At 41.4% G+C, this 23,114-nt stretch overlaps 1 protein-coding gene across 2 annotated transcripts in view; it reads left to right on the forward strand.

Moving 5' to 3' along the window:
* LOC135511632 (E3 ubiquitin-protein ligase NEURL1-like) overlaps positions 1-22,790 on the forward strand; it is a 64,551-nt gene extending 41,761 nt beyond the window's left edge. Inside the window, exons 4-6 of one of the 2 annotated variants that reach the window (XM_064933117.1) lie at positions 9,035-9,736; positions 21,521-21,691; positions 22,167-22,790. In XM_064933117.1, coding sequence (XP_064789189.1) covers positions 9,035-9,736; positions 21,521-21,691; positions 22,167-22,411 — 1,118 coding nt within the window. In that variant the 3' untranslated portion in view covers positions 22,412-22,790. The remainder of the gene's footprint in view (positions 1-9,034; positions 9,737-21,520; positions 21,692-22,166) is intronic. The other variant, XM_064933119.1, reaches the window with a different exon arrangement.
* Positions 22,791-23,114: the final 324 nt, after the last annotated feature.

Below are 23,114 nucleotides of genomic sequence, written 5' to 3' on the forward strand. Positions count from 1 at the left end.
TTCAAGGCTTCCTGGACACAGCTGTCAACTTTTGCAGCCTCAGGCTCATCTAAAAAGCTAATTTTTGAAGCGGGGGTCAATGAAACAAGCCATGTGCATGACTATCTTTGCCTTCTCTGTGGATCTGTTTGTTAAGGTCTTCTCTCATTACCCTTTTCATCTCCTTGGTCAGGGATGGCTCTGTATCCTTTTCTACCAGAACATCACAGGTGGTGTGGTCCAGGACATGCTTGATGGCTGACAGTGTCGCTTGTGTGTCTGAAGCAAGTGTATCTGTAAACTTGCTCAGAGGTTCAAGGAGCTGGTAGTTGCTCCATGACACTTATGTCGGCATCAGATGCCATGTTCCTCTTTCTCCAGCCTGTGTCGCACAGACTGGCTGCTGTTGGCTGAGGAAAAACTCAAGCATCCCATCGGGTCACCACATCATGTTCTGTGGCATATTGAGGGCATCTTGCTTTTCTCTTAGTTCTCTCCTTCTCTTCCTGCTCCGTGAGAAGCCTTGGACCAGATGACGGCAGGCCTTGACTGCTGTGTCAACTCTGAATTTTCAGGGCCTTTGAGATGGCCAGGTTCAAAATATGGCTGAAGCACCCAAATCACAGATCTGGGAACTCTTCAAAAGCCTTGATCATGTTTTGTTGCATTGTCTATGGTTATGCAGACCAGGTCTTTCTTGTTTATCCCCCACTTTTCCAGTATATTATCAAAAAACTCTGAGCCAAGTGATCTGGGAAGAACTGTTTCCAGGCAGTTTGATTCCAGTTGCTTGTCTGGAGTGAAAAAATGGATCGTGAAGCTGATGTAGCATTGACCACCCCCGCTTTCACTGGTCCAGAGGTCAGTAGTTGCAGCAAACCACCTTGAGCCAACATCAGCTTTAACCTGGTTGTACAGGGTTGGGATTTGTCTTGGAAAAGAATGTTCATGATGGCACTTTGTAGTGAGGCACAGCAGCCTCAGAAAGCCAGGCCTCTCAACAATTTGAAATGGCATCATGTCATTTGCAATGTAATATGAAAGGGCTGCAGTGAGGTCTTAAGCATTTTTTGATATAGGTGTAAGCAGCCTGCCTTTGTAAATACTTGCTCGAGTGTCTGTGTCAAAATGTAGAGGAGAGACCCATAGCATCACTGGGTTTGCCTGCTGCACGCCCACTCTGTAAACAAGGGAATTGCAAATTTATTATTATTATTGGTGTTATAAGTATTATTCACACACACACAGTCTATCTTCTGTGTTGCATTTGAGTGTATGCAATGACCCCATGCAAAATTTACATAAATGCAAATGAGTCTTAAGAAGGCAGTGATAGCAATGAGCCCAACAATTGACATAAATGTAGGAGCCTTCTATAGGACTCTATAGTGTTTCTCCTGTTGGAACACTTTTACAACCAAGTCGACGACTGACGGATTTTAAATGAACAAAATATGTTGGTTGGGTGACTAAACTACATAACGCGTTATCGTGTGCAATGGATGAATAGAGTCTGCAGACACATGACGCATACAGCAGCAAATCAAAATCAAATCAAATTTATTTGTCACATACACATGGTTAGCAGATGTTAATGCGAGTGTAGCGAAATGCTTGTGCTTCTAGTTCCGACAATGCGGTAATAACCAACAAGTAATCTAGCTAACAATTCCAAAACTACTATCTTATAGACACAAGTGTAAGGGGATAAAGAATATGTACATAAAGATATATGAATGAGTGATGGTACAGCAGAACAACATGTAGTGTTTTTTCAAGAGTAGGTAACACTGAAAGCTTCAGTTTACATTATTGACAAGCTATTAGCAAGTTAGATAGACAAACCGTGAGTTTTTCAAACCAAGGTAATCAAACACGGTTTTAATGATACTTACAATTTGAAACGGTAATAGTAACCATTGGGAATTTTCCCGTGGGACGGTAACCGTTTCATCCCTAAGGGAGACTATGTATTGGTGTTGAGCACAGCCAAAGGAAAGGGGAAATGGTTGGTGCTTCAGAATGTCTGTTCCTTCAGTTGCAGCATTGGCCATCTCTATACCACCCAAACACATCCCACATAAACAAATATGTTTATCATATACTCTATACTCTAGTATCCCTCGATCGTGTAGTGCTTCCTATAGACTTTTGTGGAATACTGTAAAATACTGTACTAGTCATGTAATTCTTACTTTCGAATGTTGTAGTATACTGGAGAATAGTATACTATACAGTATATTGTATCCCTCAAACTTGTAGTGCTAACTATACACTTTTGTAGTATACTGTGTAGAATAGTATACTACACACTGTACTATCCCTCGACCACATAGTGCTTACTTTAGGATTTTAAGATCGATTTGACTGCTAGCTTTATTTATGCTGATTTGATTCGAAAGTGCTGTCCTTGGGGAGCTCATGTTGGGGATTACCTCTGAGTTTCACCCTTGATCGACTAGTCCTTAATATAGAATGTTGTAGTATACTGTATAATATTATACTCCACACTGTAATATCCCTTGATTGACTGTTTTTAAAAAGAATACAACCACACGTGGATACAATTCATTTAGAAATGTTTCAAGAATAATGCAAAGTTTATGTATTTCCTTTGTGGTCTTAGTTCAAACATGTTACCCATTTACAGCTAACACACATGAAACAATACTATTATATACTATGTTCTAAATACCACAGTATTCACTAGTGTTTTTTGCAGACTTTGTAGTATACAAGTGTTTACTTTAGTGTTTTTACAGAAATTACTAGTATACGATAGTATTCACTAGTGTATTGCAGATATTACTGTAGTATACTTTAGTATCCACTGTAGTGTTTTGTGGACATGACTAGTATACTGTAGTAACACCTGTCAACTAGGGTTAGCTAAAATGTCTCGACTACCAGACATCCCCAGTTACTGTTTAATGAGGGGAACACCGCAACCAGACACAGGTTCTTGACAGACCAACTATTGAGTTGGGTCAACAGTTCTGAGAAATGCAACGACCAGACAACACCTTTAGAAAAAATATCAAATGTTTATTAGAGTTGTCTAATGTTAACATATTACACATTCTAGCTAGGTCCATTAAAGGGAAATGGTACAGAGTCAGATATAAAGAACAAGCTACATTTTATTTAAGCTTAGAGGATTAGGTTGACTTGTTTGACATGCATAAATAACACATTAACAAAAGTACACCAAAAATACTTAGCTATCTATTGGAAGAAACAGATCTTTCTGATCTACAACAGTGCTTTCACAGAGCTTTAGCTGACCAAGTTCACAAGATGACCAAAAACAGTAATAAACAATACTGTTCTACTGATGGTTAAAAAAATAAGTTAACCACTGTATTTACATAAACAGATATTTTAGAAATACAAATTACTTCACTTAGACAGTCACCTTACTGCCAAAAAACTACCTGGACCTCATACCAGCAAAACCTCTCCAAACAAACCAACTGAAAACAAAAGGGCATTATTGCAGTGGCTTTAAACAATGACATTTTGAATATTGTCACATTTAATAAACTCAGTAGCTATGTTTACATTAACTTGTCCAGTGATTTTTGTTGCCTACTAGAAAGTTGATATAGATGCAACAATTGTCTGCTAGGGTTAGTTTCCATTGAACCATCTTGTCAATTGGAAACAACTGGAGGTAATGTCACACCAACAAAAAAATTGAAAATGTAGTGTTCAATGAAAATGTAGTGTTTCCATTGTACATTAATAAATTGGTGACCGCCTATATGCCTGTCCAAATATTTCATGTAGACTGCGAAAGCCAGCATGGATAGAATGCAATGGACTAATATTTGCCATATTCTAATAATTCTCATGCGCCACCGTATCACCACGGTCTGTGCCATGGTGAAACTTGTGTTTCTGTAGATCTGAAGTAATCAGATGGTGAAACTTGCCAGCCAACTTGAAAAGCGAGGCGAAGCAATTTGGGCATTGAAAGTTAGAACAATCGTTGCCCTGCAATGAAAACACATATTTTTGTATTTTCTTGGTTTTGCAGGCAGTTGGCATTTTAGAATAGCGCTTATGGTTACGTGATTAGCCTACATCACGTGCCCGGCATAACTTCAGAAGTATTCGGAAATCATTTATTTGAAAAAAAAAATCATTATGCCATTTGTTGCAATACATTTTGACAAAATCCATCCCTGTCGAATGGTTAAAAATGTTTTGGAGCTTTTAAAATGTCCCCTACATCTGAGAGGCCTGTAATTTTCATCATAGGTACACTTCAACAATGACAGACAAAATGAGAAAAAAAATCCAGAAAATCACATTGTAGGATTTTTAATTAATTTATTTTCAAATTATGTTGGAAAATAAGTATGGAGAAGAACCTGCATTGAAAGGAGGCACCCTCGAACCTGCCCGTATAAATACCTTGCCATAGAGCTATATAGAGGGTACACCTGCCATAATTACCCTCCCCCACATCCACATCACCTACTGTAGCAGGGAATTCTGTATAAAGCTTAGTCTTTCGGGGTATTAAGCTACAAGCTTGGCACACCTGTATTTGGGGAGTTTATCCCATTCTTCTCTGCAGATCCTCTCAAGCTCTGTCAGGTTGGATGGGGAGCATTGCTGCACAGCTAATTTCAGGTCTCTCCAGAGATATTAGATTGGGTTCAAGTCCAGGCTCTGGCTGGGCCACTCAGACATTGAGACTTGTCCTGTAGTCACTCTTGTGTTGTTTTGGCTGTGTACTTAGGCTTGTTGTCCTGTTGGAAGGTGAACCTTTACCTCCATCTGAGGTCCTGAGTGCTCTGCAGCAGGTTTTCATCAAGGATCTCTCTTTCTCTTTGCGCCGTTCATCTTTCCTTCGATCCCGACTAGTTTCCCAGTCCCTGCCACTGAAAAACATTCCCACAGCATGATGCTGCCACCACCATGGTTCACCGTAGGGATGGTGGCAGGTTTCCTCCAGACATGACACTTGTTATTCAGGCCAAAAATGGTCAGAGTCCTTTAGGTTCCTTTTGGCAAACCCCAAGTGGGCTTTTACTGAGGAGTGGCTCCCGTCTTTCCAATATACCATAGGGGCCTGATTGGTGGAGTGCTGCATAGATTGTTGTCCTTCTGGAAGATTTTCCCATCTCCACAGAGGAGCTCTGTCAGAGTGACCATCAGGTTCTTGGTAACCTCCCTGACTAAGGCCCTTCTCCCCCAATTGCCCAATTTGGCTGGGCGGCCAGCTCTAGGAAGAGTCTTGGTGGTTCCAAACTTCTTCCATTTGAGAAAGCTGAAGGCCACTGTGTTCTTAGACCATCAATGCTGCAAACATATTTTGGTACCCTTCCCCAGTTCTGTAACTTGACATAATCCTGTTTCGGAGCTCTATGGAAGGTTCCTTCGACCTCAATGGCTTGGTTTTTGCCCTGACATGAACTGTCAACTGTGGGACTTTATATAAACAGGTGTGTGCCTTTCCAAATCATGTCCAATCAATAGAATTTACCACAGGTGGACTCCAACTTAAGTAAATACATTTCTACAAAACAGTTTTTGCTTTGTCATTATGGGGTATTGTGTGTAGATTGAGGGATTTCAGAATGCTTTCAGAAGGCACTGTATAACATCAGACAGCCAATATTACACTGCTCAAAAAAAGGGAACACTAAAATAACACCCTAGATCTGGATGAATTAAATATTCTTATTAAATACTTTTTTCTTTACATAGTTGAATGTGCTGACAACAAAATCACACAAAAATGATCAATGGAAATCAAATTTGTCAACCCATGGAGGTCTGGATTTGGAGTCACACACAATTAAAGTGGAAAACCACACTACAGGCTGATCCAACTTTGATGTAATATCCTTAAAACAAGTCAAAATGAGGCTCAGTAGTGTGTGTGGCCTCCACGTGCCTGTATGACCTCCCTACAACGCCTGGGCATGCTCCTGATGATCTCCTCCCTGACCTGGACTACTAAAGCATCCGCCAACTCCTGGACAGTCTGTGGCGTTGGTGGATGGAGCGAGACATAATGTCCCAGATGTGCTCAATTGGATTCAGGTCTGGGGAACGGGCGGGCCAGTCATAGCATCAATGTCTTCCTCTTGCAGGAACTGCTGACACACTCCAGCCACATGAGGTCTAGCATTGTCTTGCATTAGGAGGAACCCAGGGCTAACCGCACCAGCATATGGTCTCACAAGGGGTCTGAGGATCTCATCTCGGTACCTAATGGCAGTCAGGCTACCTCTGGCGAGCACTTGGAGGGCTGTGCGGCCTCCCAAAGAAATGCCACCCCACACCTGGATTGACCCACCGCCAAACCGGTCATGCTGGAGGATGTTGCAGGCAGCAGAACGTTCTCCACGGCGTCTCCAGACTCTGTCACGTCTGTCACATGTGCTCAGTGTGAACCTGCTTTCATCTGTAAAGAGCACAGGGTGCCAGTGATGAATTTGCCATTCTTGGTGTTCTCTGGCAAATGCCAAACGTCCTTCACGGTATTGGGCTGTAAGCACAAGCCCCACCTGTGGACGTCGGGCCCTCATACCACCCTCATGGAGTCTGTTTCTGGCCGTTTGAGCAGACACATGCACATTTGTGGCCTGCTGGAGGTAATTTTGCAGGGCTCTGGCAGTGCTCTTCCTGCTCCTCCTTGCACAAAGATGGAGGTAGCGGTCCTGCTGCTGGGTTGTTGGCCTCCTTCACGTCTCCTGATGTACTGGCCTGTCTCCTGGTAGCGCCTCCATGCTCTGGACTCTACGCTGACAGACAGCAAACTTTCTTGCCAAAGCTCGCATTCATGTCCCATTCTGGATGAGCTGCACTACCTGAGCCACTTGTGTGGGTTCTAGACTCCGTCTCATGCTACCACTAGAGTGAAAGCACCGCCAGCATTCAAAAGTGACCAAAACATCAGCCAGGAAGCATAGGAACTGAGAAGTGGTCTGTGGTCACCAACTGCAGAACCACTCCTTTATTGGGGGTGTCTTGCTAATTGCCTATAATTTCCACCTGTTGTCTATTCCATTTGCACAACAGCATGTGAAATGTATTGTCAATCAGTGTTGCTTCCTAAGTGGACAGTTTGATTTCACAGAAGTGTGATTGACTTGGAGTTACATTGTGTTGTTTAAGTGTTCCCTTTATTTTTTTGAGTAGTGTACATACCCATATAGTGGCATGTGCTACAGTATTCAGACAATCATAAATACTTATGACTTGAAGTCACATATATGATCAAAGAGGGTCATTTCAAATACTATATTTGATTGCTGGGGGGGTAATGTACATATCAGACAATCTCCTTTCCAAATTTAATGCAGAAACATGCACATTTAGATGCATTTATGTGACAGTATGTTTCATAAGTTAAAGTGGATCTTGAATACCATCAGAAGTACAGTATTTGTCAGTGTTTTGTGGCATCTTGTGAACTTGGTCAGCTGAATCTCTGTGAGACCATTTTTTTTTTCCAGAAAGCTATCATGAACCTGTGTATAACATTCAAAATTACAATTGGAATAAAAAATATAGATTTTCGTAAGATGTTGTCTGGTCTGTTGCATTGCTCAAACTGTTGACCCAACTCAATCAGTGGCCTGTCACGAACCTATTGTGATTGAGGGGTTCTCCTCGTAGTCTGGTAGTTGTGACATTTTGGCTAAGCCTAGTCGGCAGATGTTACTACAATATACTACTGTCATATCTGCAAAAACACGACAGTAAATACTACAATATTCACTACTGTTTTTGCGGACTTCAGTCCTTAGCACTACATTAAAGTCTGCAAAAATACTACAGTGAATGCTATAGTATTTAGACCACACTAATATAGTTTTTTTTATATGGGATAGTTCAAATGGCTACAGAGGACATACTGTACTTAAAGTCGACGTTAATGTGACTTATGTAAAGTCGAGTCATGTTTATACACGTCACTGCACATGCATAAACCCACTCAGTGGCCAGTTTTTAAGGTACACCAGCCGTTTGCTCCTACAGACAGTGAGTCACGTGACCATGGCTTGCCATATAAGGCAGGCATCAAGGCATTCAGTTACTGTTCGATTGAATGTTAGAATGGGCAAAGTGAATGACCTAATCCACTTTGAGGGTGGTATGATTGTTAGTGCTAGTTGTGCCGGTTCCTGTATCCCAGAAACGCCCAGCCTCCTGGGCTTTTCATTCACGACAGTGTCTAGGGTTTAGTGAGAATGGTGCGACAAACAAAAAACATCCAGTGGGCAAAAACAGTTTGTTGATTTGGTCGAAGGATAACGGCGCAGTACAACAGTGGTGTGCGGAATGACATTTTGGAACACACAACTCGTCAGTCCTTCTCACGGATGAGCTATTGCAGCAGACAACCACACCGGGTTCCACTCCTATCAGCTAAAAACAAGAATTTGCTCCAATAGGCACATAATCAACAACACTGGATAATTAAGGAGTGGAAAAACATTTTCTAATCCGTCGAATCCCGGTTCCTGTTGCGCCATGCTGATGGCAGAATGGTGAGCTATATGGAGTCTGAAAGCCTAGTTAATGTTGTCTGTGTAGTGTGTGGAACAGCTGGAATGTTTGGTCTCTGATGCTGTGTAGAACTGTCCCGTCCAGGGCACAGCTGGGCTTTTTGGTCTTTGTCGTGGGGACAAGTGAACTGCTCATTCAGTCAATGTTATGTAACGCTATTATGTCTATTTAATTCTGATATGGACATTACCCCCCAGCAATGTCCCTTCCCACTTTAACGCTTCTATTTCTAAACACATAAACATGCACATTTAGCTATTTGTGCATTTGTGACTATGTTTCATAACAGTGAGTAAAGTAGATCTTGAATGCATAAGAAAGACAACTGAACAGCCTTAGGCAAACAGCTCATAATACTTATATTCCAATGTAAAAAAAAGACTTCAGTGTACAAATTTGTGCATTGTACTAACAGAATGTTTTTTTACACACCTTTTGACCATTTGATTCATGGAATTTATAAGAAAAGTGTTAATCAGATGATGAACCATTCTGCTTTTGTGTCTCTCTGTTCCGACAGACAGTGAGATGGTGCCTCTCGACTGCCTGCATCCTCATTCCTTCAACGCGGCCCACCAGGCGTCCTTATGGCGGGACCCAGACGACATTCACCTTTCTATCAGACTGTGTGACCTTCGCCACCAGCACAAGGAGGAAGAGGAGCGCCTGCACCCCCTTAGCTCCACCTCCTGTTCCATCCCCCAGAACTCCCTCAACTCCCAGCAGTGCTCCTTGCTCACCTCGCTCCTTGACAGCGATCTCCACTTCCACCCACTCCGAGGTGCCAACGTCAAAGCCCTCGATGAGAACACGGTGACCCGGGGCGTGGAGCACCGCAGCTGTGACGAGAGGACCTTGGTGTTCACCAGCCGGCCACTGTGTTGTGGAGAGAGTGTGTTTGTAAAAGTGACCAAGGCGGGTGGCACTCGTCTCGGGTCACTCTCCTACGGCGTGACGTCGTGCGACCCGGCCGGGCTTCGGCCCAGTGACCTGCCATACAGCCCGGAGTCTCTGGTCGACCGCAAGGAATTCTGGGCGGTGTGTCGGGTAGGGATGCCCCTGCATAACAGTGATATCCTGTGTTTCGTGGTGAACGTGGAGGGGGAGGTATTTCTGAACCTCAATGGGATCAATGCGGGGATGCAGGTGTGTGTGGACAACTCCAGACCTCTATGGATGTTCTTTGGTCTGCATGGAGACGTTACACAACTCAGGATCCTAGGTGAGTTCATTGGAGGGTTTGTGACACTGAACGGTTTTGTAAAATTGTTATGATAATACAATACATAATTCTGTTAAACTCATGTCAGAGTTAAGAGATTCTGACAAGTGCATCAAGTGAAATTCCAGTATAAACTAAGGCTTCATTATGTGTTAATACAATGCTAATCTGTTTTCATAATGTCAGACTCATGTAATCAACTCTAGCAAATACATCATATTAATCTTTGTTGTTTACCTTAAAATGGTGAGACTTTTCAGATAAAGTATTTTTTTCCCCATTTAAGAAACAACTTCAGTGTCTTATCCTTGAATGGCCTGTGGAGGATTTGATTCCTATGTACCAAAGTAATTCAATGATAGGAAAGACGATAGTTTAGGTTTTGATTGGCCAATGCATTTTAAAAGGGATTTTTTCCCCCCCCTTTTATCTCATTCAATATCCATATTCCGGAACATCATTTTGGACCACCGCTGAGAACTCCATTCCCATTTTGTCACCAGATGGCACCGAGATCGGTCAGCTAGTTTTTTTTTGCAAAAAAAGGGGGTTGCATTTATTTGCATTATCCAATAGGCACTTTTTGAAATGGCCTCTGAGAAATGGGGAATCTGATTAGTCTGGATAGAAAGGTATTTCTTAATCCTTGTCCTGTGGACCCAAAGGGGTACACGTTAGCAATGGCTGAAGGTCTTCACTTGAATGGGAACTGCTATGGTTGGTTGCGGCTGTAAGTTTGGCTTTTGCAAATTTCAAAATACAATCACGTGAAAAAATGTACAGTTTGGAAAGTAAAATGCTGTCCTTACTAAATGTGTAATATTAACATTTGATGAATAAAATATTTAATCAGCCTTCCTCAAATGAAGGGGATGATGACACAATCTTTGTGAGAGGAAGGGTATCTGATTTAATTGGTCTTCAACTCTTGGCTCAGTCATTTCATTCGGGGTAAGTGGAGCTAGCTTTGAGTTAGCCTGTCCAAGAGCAGGTTAGTTCTGAATGATTTGTTGCCATAGAAATGTACCTGGCTAAAAGGTGATCTACTTTAATGTTATTGGTTAACCCAAGTTGAACTCGGAGCTGATCAAACTATTGGGCTCAGGACGAAAACCTCTCTCAGACCTGCCAACCTTGTTCAACTTTGTAGAGTACCAGACGCGCGCGGTAAATTGGAGATTCAACTCCTCCGAAATTGGGGTCACCCCCCCGCGCGCTGTTTGTGAGTCTATAGAAGCATTGCCTCTATAGCTAATACCGGACACGCATTCATTCTTCATCGTGCAGTCTCCTAAACTCCTGACTCCATTTAATGCCAAGATGTTTATTTATTTTGTATTATACTTTTGTAATGCATTTTATGCCGTGGATCATAATTATCAGGTTGCTTGATCCTCGTAATGTTATGTGGAAAATACAACTAATGGGACACAGAATTAAATGTATATCATACTTGCACAAAACCAGTTATTTTTCGTATTTGCATTTAATTTCTTTCACTAGCAAATGCGAGTGAACTGCAGGTACTTTAGAGCCCACTGAATTTCCATCTTATGTTCGCTAACGTTAGCTTGAAACAATTAGTGTTTACCTTTCCACAACACAGAGTCGAAAAGGGATTTGTCGATGTGTTTGCGTACAGCTGACAGTAGGCAAACTCAGCATCACAACAAACAGGAGGAGGGGCAGACACGGGGCAGCTACGTCGAATTATGATGTATTTATCTCCCTGTCCATTGACACAAACTCCGTACATGTCTCTGTTGCAGCTCGAGAATCAGGATGTTAGATTGCTCAGTGGATTTTTTTTTAATTAAAAAATCAGGCCCTATTCATTTCTGCGTACTTTAACTCAGATCTTGTACCTGCGTACATGGGTAGAGAATTGCGTAGTTGTTACGCAAAATGTGTGCATGTTGGCAGGTCTGTTCTCTGTAGCCATCTTCTCAGTCCCACCGCTACAGCACTGTGCACCCAGTCACCCCCAACAAGCTTATCGCTGTGTCATTCATTCCTGGGGCGGCAGGGTAGCCTAGTGGTTAGAGCGTTGGACTAGTAATCAAAAGTTTGCAAGTTCGAATCCCGGAGCTGACAAGGTACAAATCTGTCGTTCTGCCCCTGAACAGGCAGTTAACCCACTGTTCCTAGGCCGTCATTGAAAATAAGAATTTGTTCTTAACTGACTTGCCTAGTAAAATAAATATTAAATTAAAAAAATAATAATAATAATAATTCATACAGACACAGAGGAGACAACGCTATCTACAAACAATTAATAAACCAATCAGTAACTAGGAATTGATGATTCATCATAATGAGTTGTTGAGAACTGAATGACTTAAGTTCTTCAGGCCTTTGCAGACTGCATGATTTAGCCAGATATGACTATTTCTGGCATAGTCATAAATAGCTAGCTAATTAACTAGTTAGGTATCAAGCGTTATAACTTTTAGGACCTAGAAGTGGTCGCTGACAGGATAAACTATTATTGGTAATGTCAGCTAACAGGATATCCCCTTCGGTCCGGGAGCTAGCTAGCTATCAATGTTCAAATGTTAGGTGCTAGCTAGTTAGGTAGGTATGTTCAATGTCTAACGTTGTTAGACTCAAACAGAACGTTGCATAGAATGATCTGCAACAAAAAAAACAAGGTCCCCCTTTGGTCTGTTTGAGGTTAGCTAGCTAACACCGTCACTGCCCAGTGACAGTTTCAACAAACAAAGCAACAACTTTTAAATATTTTATACCTTAACATAATAGCTTGTTAGCTATTTCAGTTTAGACATTCAACACTGGTACAATAATCCAATCTCTTACGATGATGTCGCTACGCAAAAGTTTTCCAGGTCGTTGTCTTCTATGGTATTATGGCGGTCCTCAAACAAACGTTAGAGGTGCTTAACGGCACCTACTGTACTGGAGTGTGCAGTCAATCGCAGCGTACAGATGAATCAAAAAAGAAACAAACATTATGAAAAAAGAAACCCTCCGACCTAATCCTGTTCTACTAAGAAAATAAAAGAGCCCTACTTACGTCTAACAAATCCTCCCCCATCCTCCAAATCCCTCCCATCCCTGTCCAACCTAAATAACCCTACACAACAATATTGCTTCTCTTCCACATATCGGTACTTTCAACACATGCTTTACTGTTTCATCAACCATATACTCCACACACAAACCATTCACATGCTTGCCAACCAAATGTAATGACCAGTTTAATGTACAATGTCCTAGGCGCAACCGAACGACATTGAAATGCCGACCCTTGGTCTTGCTGTCCCACCTCTTCTGCCACACGTTTATCATAACGACTCTAATCTTACATTTGCCCTCACCTACTGTACTTCTCCCGGTCGTGCTGTAGGAACTAACTTAACTGTGTATCAGGGTTCCTCAACTGGTGGCCTGTGGATTGAATTTGAACCACGGGTGGTTTTATTCCGTTTTCTGAGCACAAAAATGTGTATTTGAATCTTCATTGTTGGACATAAAAGATTGTAAAGGCATATGTGATAATTTTACATCATGGACGCTGATTGGACAAGCAGTGTTCCAAGCCGTATTGTATTGGCCGTCACAGGTACACTATCAAATAATCTCTTATCTCAACTCGCACATTATTTCCCTTTGCTTCGAGCCAAGCATTTGGTTTGGTACAGCGGGGGTTAATATATGCCTTTCTTGCCCTCTGCAAAACTCATCAGACTGATGTGAAATTTTCATACTGGCTGTATTTCTACCTGCTTGAACTGTGAATATGTCTGTGTGCATGCAAGAATACACGGGCACACACACACACACACACACACACACACACACACACACACACACACACACACACACCACAAATGACCGTACATGCCCAGTCTTTACACACCATGACAAGCTGAGATAGATGAGGAGGCCTTAGGGGGGAAAACCTGAATACAACTCCCACTTTTTGGTATTGCGGTGCCAGTCCCGTGTATCAGAGGCAACAGGGTGATTATAGGACCAACCCATGATAAATAAACACTAGAATAATATGTCATAAATAATGGCTGGCAGGGAAGGGTGCTGTTGCAAATGGGGAATTAATGACAAGATGCATGTGGAGATTTGCGCTCATATTTGCAGTGATTCTCCTGTTTGTAAGTGGATTCTAGGGCCTGGAATTTAAGTAAACTACAATGTTCTACACAGAGAAAATAGGGGGGGAAATTATTATTTTAAATATGTTTTACAGGTTGAAACAAATCAGAACTCTTAAGATGTAGGCCTACATATTTTTCTGGTTTGCAAGCATGTTTAGTACTAGATGTTCATGGCTTTGATACTCTGTGGGAATACTTTTTTTAGAGCCTTGCATCTTTAGGCAATTTATTAGTTTGATATGAACATTTCTATATTGCAGAAAACAGCTTGTAAGCACAGATGTGTGTGTGTGCTCTATTGTTTTGTTAATAAGCTCTGTTGAGGCCAGGTTATTTGTCATAATGTCCTGAACAACCTGTTCCCCTGGTAGGCTTTGTTTTCTGACCAACTTGTTGAGAATGACTGTGTTTCAATTTGTTTAGCTATGTTAGCATAGTGTTTGAGAACAGGTCTTCAAAGACTAATTAACTTCATGCGACGAGCAATCCCGGATCCGGGATCCTATTTATAGCCTCAAGCTCATTAGCATAACGCAACGTTAACTATTCATGAAAATTGCAAATTAAATGAAATAAATATATTTGCTCTCAAACTTAGGCTTTTGTTAACAACACAGTCATCTCAGATTTTCAAAATATGCTTTTCAACCATAGCTAAACAAGCATTTGTGTAAGAGTATTGATAGCTAGCATAGCTATAAGCCTAGAATTCAGCCAGCAACATTTTCACAAAAAGAAAAGCATTCAAATAAAATCATTTACCTTTGAAGAACTTCAGATGTTTTCAATGAGGAGACTCTCAGTTACATAGCAAATGTTCAGTTTTTCCTGAAAGATTCTTTGTGTAGGAGAAATCGCTCCGTTTTGTACATCACTTTTGGCTACCAAAACAAACCGAAAATTCAGTCACCAAAACGCCAAACCTTTTTCCAAATGAACCCCATAATATCGACTGAAACATGGCAAACATTGTTTAGAATCAATCCTCAAGGTGTTTTTCACATATCTCTTCATTGATACAGTGCCTTGCGAAAGTATTCGGCCCCCTTGAACTTTGCGACCTTATGCCACATTTCAGGCTTCAAACATAAAGATATAAAACTGTATTTTTTTGTGAAGAATCAACAACAAGTGGGACACAATCATGAAGTGGAACGACATTTATTGGATATTTCAAACTTTTTTAACAAATCAAAAACTGAAAAATTGGCCGTGCAAAATTATTCAGCCCCCTTAAGTTAATACTTTGTAGCGGCACCTTTTGCTGCGATTACAGCTGTAAGTCGCTTGGGGTATGTCTCTATCAGTTTTGCACATCGAGAGACTGACATTTTTCCCATTCCTCCTTGCAAAACAGCTCGAGCTCAGTGAGGTTGGATGGAGAGCATTTGAACAGCAGTTTTCAGTTCTTTCCACAGATTCTCGATTGGATTCAGGTCTGGACTTTGACTTGGCCATTCTAACACCTGGATATGTTTATTTTTGAACCATTCCATTGTAGATTTTGCTTTATGTTTTGGATCATTGTCTTGTTGGAAGACAAATCTCTGTCCCAGTCTCAGGTCTTTTGCAGACTCCATCAGGTTTTCTTCCAGAATGGTCCTGTATTTGGCTCCATCCATCTTCCCATCAATTTGAACCATCTTCCCTGTCCCTGCTGAAGAAAAGCAGGCCCAAACCATGATGCTGCCACCACCATGTTTGACAGTGGGTATGGTGTGTTCAGTGTGATGAGCTGTGTTGCTTTTACGCCAAACATAATGTTTTGCATTGTTGCCAAAAAGTTCAATTTTGGTTTCATCTGACCAGAGCACCTTCTTCCACATGTTTGGTGTGTCTCCCAGGTGGCTTGTGGCAAACTTTAAACAACACTTTTTATGGATATCTTTAAGAAATGGCTTTATTCTTGCCACTCTTCCATAAAGGCCAGATTTGTGCAATATACGACTGATTGTTGTCCTATGGACAGAGTCTCCCACCTCAGCTGTAGATCTCTGCAGTTCATCCAGAGTGATCATGGGCCTCTTGGCTGCATCTCTGATCAGTCTTCTCCTTGTATGACTTGAAAGTGTAGAGGGACGGCCAGGTCTTGGTAGATTTGCAGTGGTCTGATACTCCTTCCATTTCAATATTATCGCTTGCACAGTGCTCCTTGGGATGTTTAAAGCTTGGGAAATCTTTTTGTATCCAAATCCGGCTTTAAACTTCTTCACAACAGTATCTCGGACCTGCCTGGTGTGTTCCTTGTTCTTCATGATGCTCTCTGCGCTTTTAACGGACCTCTGAGACTATCACAGTGCAGGTGCATTTATACGGAGACTTGATTACACACAGGTGGATTGTATTTATCATCATTAGTCATTTAGGTCAACATTGGATCATTCAGAGATCCTCACTGAACTTCTGGAGAGAGTTTGCTGCACTGAAAGTAAAGGGGCTGAATAATTTTGCACACCCAATTTTTCAGTTTTTGATTTGTTAAAAAAGTTTGAAATATCCAATAAATGTCGTTCCACTTCATGATTGTGTCCCACTTGTTGTTGATTCTTCACAAAAAAATACAGTTTTATATCTATGTTTGAAGCCTGAAATGTGGCAAAAGGTCGCAAAGTTCAAGGGGGCCGAATACTTTTGCAAGGCACTGTATATCGTTCGTGGAAGCCTGCTTTCTTCTCTGAATTCCATGGAAAAATACTTGCAGCTGAGGTTTGCGCACCAACTTCGATGCAGGACACCGGGCGGACACCTGGTAAATGTTGTCTCTTATGGTCAATCTTCCAATGATATGCCTACAAATACGTCACAATGCTGCAGACACCTTGGTGAAACGGCAGAAATTTGGGGCTCATTCCTGTCGCATTCACAGCCATATAAGGAGACATTGGAAAACAGCGCTTCAAACATTCTGCTCATTTCCTGTTTGAAGTTTCATCTTGGTTTCGCCTGTAGCATCAGTTCTGTGGCACTCACAGATAATATCTTTGCAGTTTTGGAAACGTCAGTGTTTTCTTTCCAAAGCTATCAATTATATGCATAGTCGAGCATCTTTTTGTGACAAAATATTGCGCTTAAAACGGGCACGTTTTTTTTTATCCAATAATGAAATAGCGCCCCCATAGCTTCAAGAGTTAAACAAGAAATGTGAAGGAACTAATGGAACTGCTTTGATATTGCGAGGTAATTTGTCTCCTATCTTTTCCACTCTCCTCTCCTGGGTAGAGTGGGTTATTTCTGTTCTGGGGGGGCCCAGCAGCAGCGTCAGACAGTGTTATCATCCATGAGGGGGGGGCTGCTTAAGATTCCTTCCATATGCATTATGAAAATATAATTGCATCTCGCATTCGGACATCACGGTTTTCACCCACGTCTTACACTCCTAACGGTGGCCGCCACTCTCTTTCTTTACCTCTTCTTTCTTTCTTTCTTTCTTTCTCTCTCCTCTCTTATGACTCTGACATCACCACCTCTGACAGTGGCTCTTGTCCATGGTCGTGTGTTGTTGGATCTGTGAAATGAAGCAGATGGGAGTCCATCACTTTTGCATGATCATGGCGTGTGAATACCTTAATTTCTTCTTGTTTGTATGAGCTCCAAAAGAGTACTTATTTATGTTCATTCCCATTGCAGCTCCACACATACATTCATGATAATAAAATCATGGTGTACTGTAAGTACAGTGGCAAACTTCAGATAAGATATAATATCATGCCATTTAGCACACACTATTATCCAATTGACTTAGTCATGCGCATATAAATGTTTTACATATGGGTGGTCCCGGGAATCGAACCTACTATCCTGGCATTGTAAGAACCCTGCTCTACCAACTGAGGTCTGATAAGGTTGTGGTGAAAGGCGCTGTGCATACACTACATCATTGTTTCCCAACTCCAGTCCTTGAGTACCCCCAAAAGCACATTTTTGTTGTTGCCCCAAACTGACCTGACTCAACTCATTGAGGGCTTGAGGATTAGTTGACCAGTTGAAAAAGTTGTGCTTTCCCAGGGCTACAACAAAACTGTACTGTTGGGGGTACTCAAGGACTGGAGTTGGGAAACACTGAATCACAGTGGATTTAGCTAGGGCCACATGCAGACATCCCAGGCTGGATTGCATACTCTTAGGCCCTCAGATGTTGCCCATTCCAGATAGAGGGGCTAGGAGTGCATTCATACGATGGCAGGATCTGAACCCTGTCCTGGATGAAAGGGTTTAGGAATACACATGAAGGGTATCTTTCTGTATGATCTCCTATTAGAGGTGACCAGGATGTTACCAGACAGCTGTGCAGCCAGTCTGTCACACAGGTCACGTTAAGTAGATAATGATCATATGAGGACGCTTGCAAGCAAACTTGTGTAATTATAGTACTCTACCACAATGTCACTGAACTTGTTGCTAGTAATGCTAGTGATGTATGTGGTTCACACGTTTTAGAGAAGATATACATACACTATCTGCAAACTTTACATTGATCCACTTGAAACCAAACATGTTTGAGTGTAACCTTGGTTGATACAAAACAATAAACAAGTGCTTGACTTGAACTGAAATAGGTGCCGGTATTCTTGTTGGGTGCCGGTACTGTTTGTATTTAGGTGCAGGAGCTCCACAATAGTTTTGATATAATATTCTGTGGATTGAAACTGAGACCCTGCCAGTAAGGGTGGTCCAACTAGAGAGAGATGGCAGTGTATAGGGGCGCCCCCTTGTCAAGGCTCTATTGTATCAGAGTCACTTAGTTTTAGACTAGATTATGTACATTATTGTCATAGCAATAGGGTTTACGAGACTGTGTTTCAAACTTTCTTTAAAAAAAATGGCCGGTCTCGTTGAGTGAAGCACAGCTGTTGCGGTTCTTTTTCACCTTAGGGAGTGTGGTCAGGTATCTATTCCATTTCAGGGAGTTTTAGGGTACGGGATGTAAAAATAGGGAACAAATGTGGTAATGTGTGGGTTGGGTATGCTTACTGCTTGCAAACTGAAGGTGTTGTTTCATTTGGCACATAAGTGATACCAGTGTAAGAGGAGTTTTATGGCAGACATTTATGTTTAAACAGGTTTCTAAATTAAAACATCTTATATCTTATTAGTGGTACTGTTGCTCTCACCGTAAAGGTTAGGACCACCATAAAATTATATAATAAAAAAAAAGTGATTGAGTCCATATTGGGCCTATATGGATTTCTAGCTCATTTTGTGCCCTATAAACTCTGTTTATTATAAAAGGCTAAAATGTTGATACAAAAACATGTCATTGAAATTGCAGTCATTTGTGAAATATTACATTTCTACATTGTGTAAAAGCACTACCTATTTAGATACATTACATTGAAAATTGTACTGTCTCCTTAAGAGTTCAGTTCATTGCTATGATAAGGTCATTGATTTCCTGAAGAAGCTATCCCCACACTGTTCATTCTGTACTGTCTTTGCTATCCCTTTTCCTTTCTTTCTTTTCCCCTAAACATTTGGTTATGCTGGTACTCGAGTAACCAGGTTGTTAGTTAGCGAATAATGTTACATGACTGAACAAGGTGTAAACAAATGCCTGTGAGTGGTTTTGGAACAGCCCGTGAAATGGTTTATGAATGTAAGAAAGAAAAAAAAAAACATTTCAACAGTTTGTGCTAGAAACAATCAGTTTTCGCTGTATTAATGGTGCAACCATGACAGTAATGAATCTGTACTTCACTTTTATATTTTTTATCTTTATAGTTCACTCAAAAACAATAGTACAATGAAGCCTAATCATTACAAAAATTATTACCTGATTGATTATTTTTGTAGATGCACGGTGATCCCAAAATAAAATGTTGGGTCGGACAGTATTGTATTTCGTAGCATATGCAACCAAAATGGTTGCACTTTAGAGCCCTGTCTGTAATCAAAAAAAATTAGTGCCGTTAAGATATAGCCCACTAGGTCAGTGGATTTGGAAATGTCATAGCTATTCTCCTCTGATGCCAAATAGGGCTGCCGGTGCTGCTGTTCAGAATGGATGGATATGGCACAGGACAGACGCTGCCATGGCCAGTGGGATTGTAAATGTGGTGGGGGGGCACTTCTTGGTGAGACTGCAATGCCTCAAGGGCTCCTGATTCACTTATAGATGCACACAAATGCAACCATCCATACTGTAGACTGGGGTCCGGGGACACAACTGATTGGCTCAAACTGACAACTCAACTGATTGGCTCAAACGCATAAAGAAGGAAAAAAATGTAAGTAACTTTTAACAAGGCACATCTGTTCATTGAAATGCATTCCAGGTGACTACCTCATGAAGCTGGTTGAGAGAATGCTAGGAGTGCAAAGGTGTCATCAAGGCAAAGGGTGGCTACTTTGAATGATCTCAAATATAAAATGCATTTTGATTTGTTGAATACTTTTGTGGTTACTATATGATTCAATATGTGTTATTTCATTGTGCAGCATGGGGGTGGCAGCATCATGTTGTGGGGGTGCTTTGCTGCAGGAGAGACAGGTGCACTTCACAAAATAGATGGCTCATGAGGAAGGAAAATTATGTGGATATATTGAAGCAACATCTCAAGACATCAGTCAGGAAGTTGAAGCTTGGTCGCGAATGGGTCTTCCAAATGGACAATGACTGCAAGCATACTTCCAAAGTTGTGGCAAAATGCCTTAAGGACAACAACGTCAAGGTATTGGAGTGGCCATCACAAAGCCCTGACCTCAATCAAACCTGTAGAACATTTGTGGACGGAACTGAAAAATCGTGTGCAAGCAAGGAGGCCTACAAACCTGACTCTGTTACACCAGCTCTGGAATAGGCCAAAATTCACCCAATTTATTGTGGGAAGCTTGTGGAAGGCTACCCAAAATATTTGACCCAAGTTAAATAATTTAATGCAACGCTACCAAATACTAATTGAGTGTATGTAAACTTCTGAACCACTCGGAATGTGATGAAAGAAATATAATCTGAAATAAATAATTTTCTCTACTATTATTTTGACATTTCACAGTCTTAAAATAAACTGGTGATCCTAACTGACCTAAAAAAATGAATTTTTACTCTGATTAAATGGCAAGAATTGTGAAAAACTGAGTTTTTAAATGTACTTGGCTTAGGTGTATGTAAACTTCAGTCTTCAACTGTAAATGGAACATATAAAAAACATAAATGGATAGCACACAATCATAGATCGTATGCTATCCATTTATCCATGTATCCTCTGACATGCGCTGTCAACTGTGGGACCTTATTTAGATAGATGTGTGCCTTTCCAAATCATGTCCCATCAATCGAACTTACCACCGATGGACTCCAATCAAGTTGTAGAAACATCTCAAGGTTGATTAATGGAAACAGGATGCACCTGAGCTAAATGTTGAGTCTCATAGGAAAGGGGCGGAATACTTATGTAAAAAAAATAAATAAATATATATATATATATATATACTGTTTTATAAGTATGCAAAAAAGTCTAAACCTATTTTTACTTTGTCATTATGGGGTAATGTGTATAGATGGAGGATTTTTATTTATTGAATAAAACATTTTACAAGCCTGTAACGTAACAAAATGTGGAAAAAGGAAGGGGTCTGAATACTTTCCGAATGCACTGGACATGAGTTCAGAGCAGTTTGTATGTGACACAGTGCTTCTCTGTGCCCTCAGGCTCGTCTTTGAATGCAGACCCTCAGGGGCCATCAATTCCCAGCTCCCCATCCTACACCCCAACACTGCGCTGCAGCGACAGCTCTGAGCCCAACCTCAACTCCAACCTGAACATCAACCTCAACACGATTCTCAACGCCAGCTTCCCACCAGCCTTCAGCACCTCCACAGGTGAACCCTCTTTCCATTACTACCTTGTCACTCACCAGGTTAGATGTTATCCCGGTGTTTTATCGCTCTCTATTTTTCTCTTTTCTCTTCTTCCTCCTCTCTATCTCTTGCTGTATATCATTTTCCACCTTTGTTTATGGCAGCAATGTGACCAAGAAGGGCTACATTAGCTGCATTTAACGTATTTGTTGAGAGTTTCTTTTGACCGCGATAGGCTGGAAATGTGATATGTATAATACACAAAAGGTCACACAGCAACCTGATACCTGTTATTATAGTTTAGTCCCTCTCAAAAGGAACAACACGAGTTATATTGACTCAATATCCTGCAAAGTGTAAACATAGAGAAGATATCTTTTCAGAGAAGATGCAGTATAATTAGTCTGAAATTGAAAAACGCCTACTAGGAGAAGTACAGTTTCCAAGGTATGACAATTATCCACCTAACACTAAAACCTATTCCATTGTCTCCCAGGTACGACTCCCAGCTCTCCATTCTCCAGCCACCCAGAATCCTCCACTTTCCAAGTGTGCCAGGGCTCTTGGAGTGACGAGTGCACCATCTGTTATGAGAACGTAGTGGACACGGTGCTGTACGCCTGTGGTCACATGTGTCTCTGCTACGCCTGTGGCCTCAAACTGAAGAAGATGGCCAACGCCTGCTGTCCGATCTGCAGGAGGACTATCAAAGACATTATAAAGACCTACCGGAGCACGTAGGATCAGCCTGGCTGTGTAACACAGTGGCTTATTCACCGAGATCAAAGAAAACATTGAGGCCTATCAGTGCATGTAGGGCTGACCTGTCTGTGTCACCTATGGCTCAGCTACAGGAGGTTTTTCATCAAAGACCACCAGAGACATACAGTGGGGCAAAAAAAGTATTTAGTCAGGCAGACTTTTTATACTAATGGCTGGAATGGAGTCAATGGAATGGCATCAATTGGGGAGCATGGGCTTGTGGTAATGTTATGGAAACCATTTGTATGATGTATTTGATACCACTCCACCTATTCTGCTCCAGCCATTACCACCATCCTGTCCTCCCCAATTAAGTTGCCATCAACCTCCTGTACTACTGTACCAGGTATGTGATAGACCATTAAAGATATTATAACGATACACAGGAAGAGGCCATGCTGGCTTCCACTGTGTCAATATATCACAGAAATGGATTGGACTCCGCTACCATGGAAGTGGACTTAATCAGGAGGGTTCTGGCTCACTCACTGCAAAACATCATCTTCCACCCCACTGGTGGTGGACAGTGATGCATATTTGGTTGTTTTGGCTCTGTACTCCAGGATTTTAAATGATACACTGACTGTTAGGTTTCTATTGTAGACTTGTCAGCTTTAATTTGAGAGTATTTTCATCCATATCGGGTGAAATGTTTATAAATTACAACAATTTCTGCACATAG

This window comes from Oncorhynchus masou, chromosome 24, assembly GCF_036934945.1.
Source record: "Oncorhynchus masou masou isolate Uvic2021 chromosome 24, UVic_Omas_1.1, whole genome shotgun sequence".
In the NCBI taxonomy this organism is placed as follows: domain Eukaryota; kingdom Metazoa; phylum Chordata; class Actinopteri; order Salmoniformes; family Salmonidae; genus Oncorhynchus; species Oncorhynchus masou.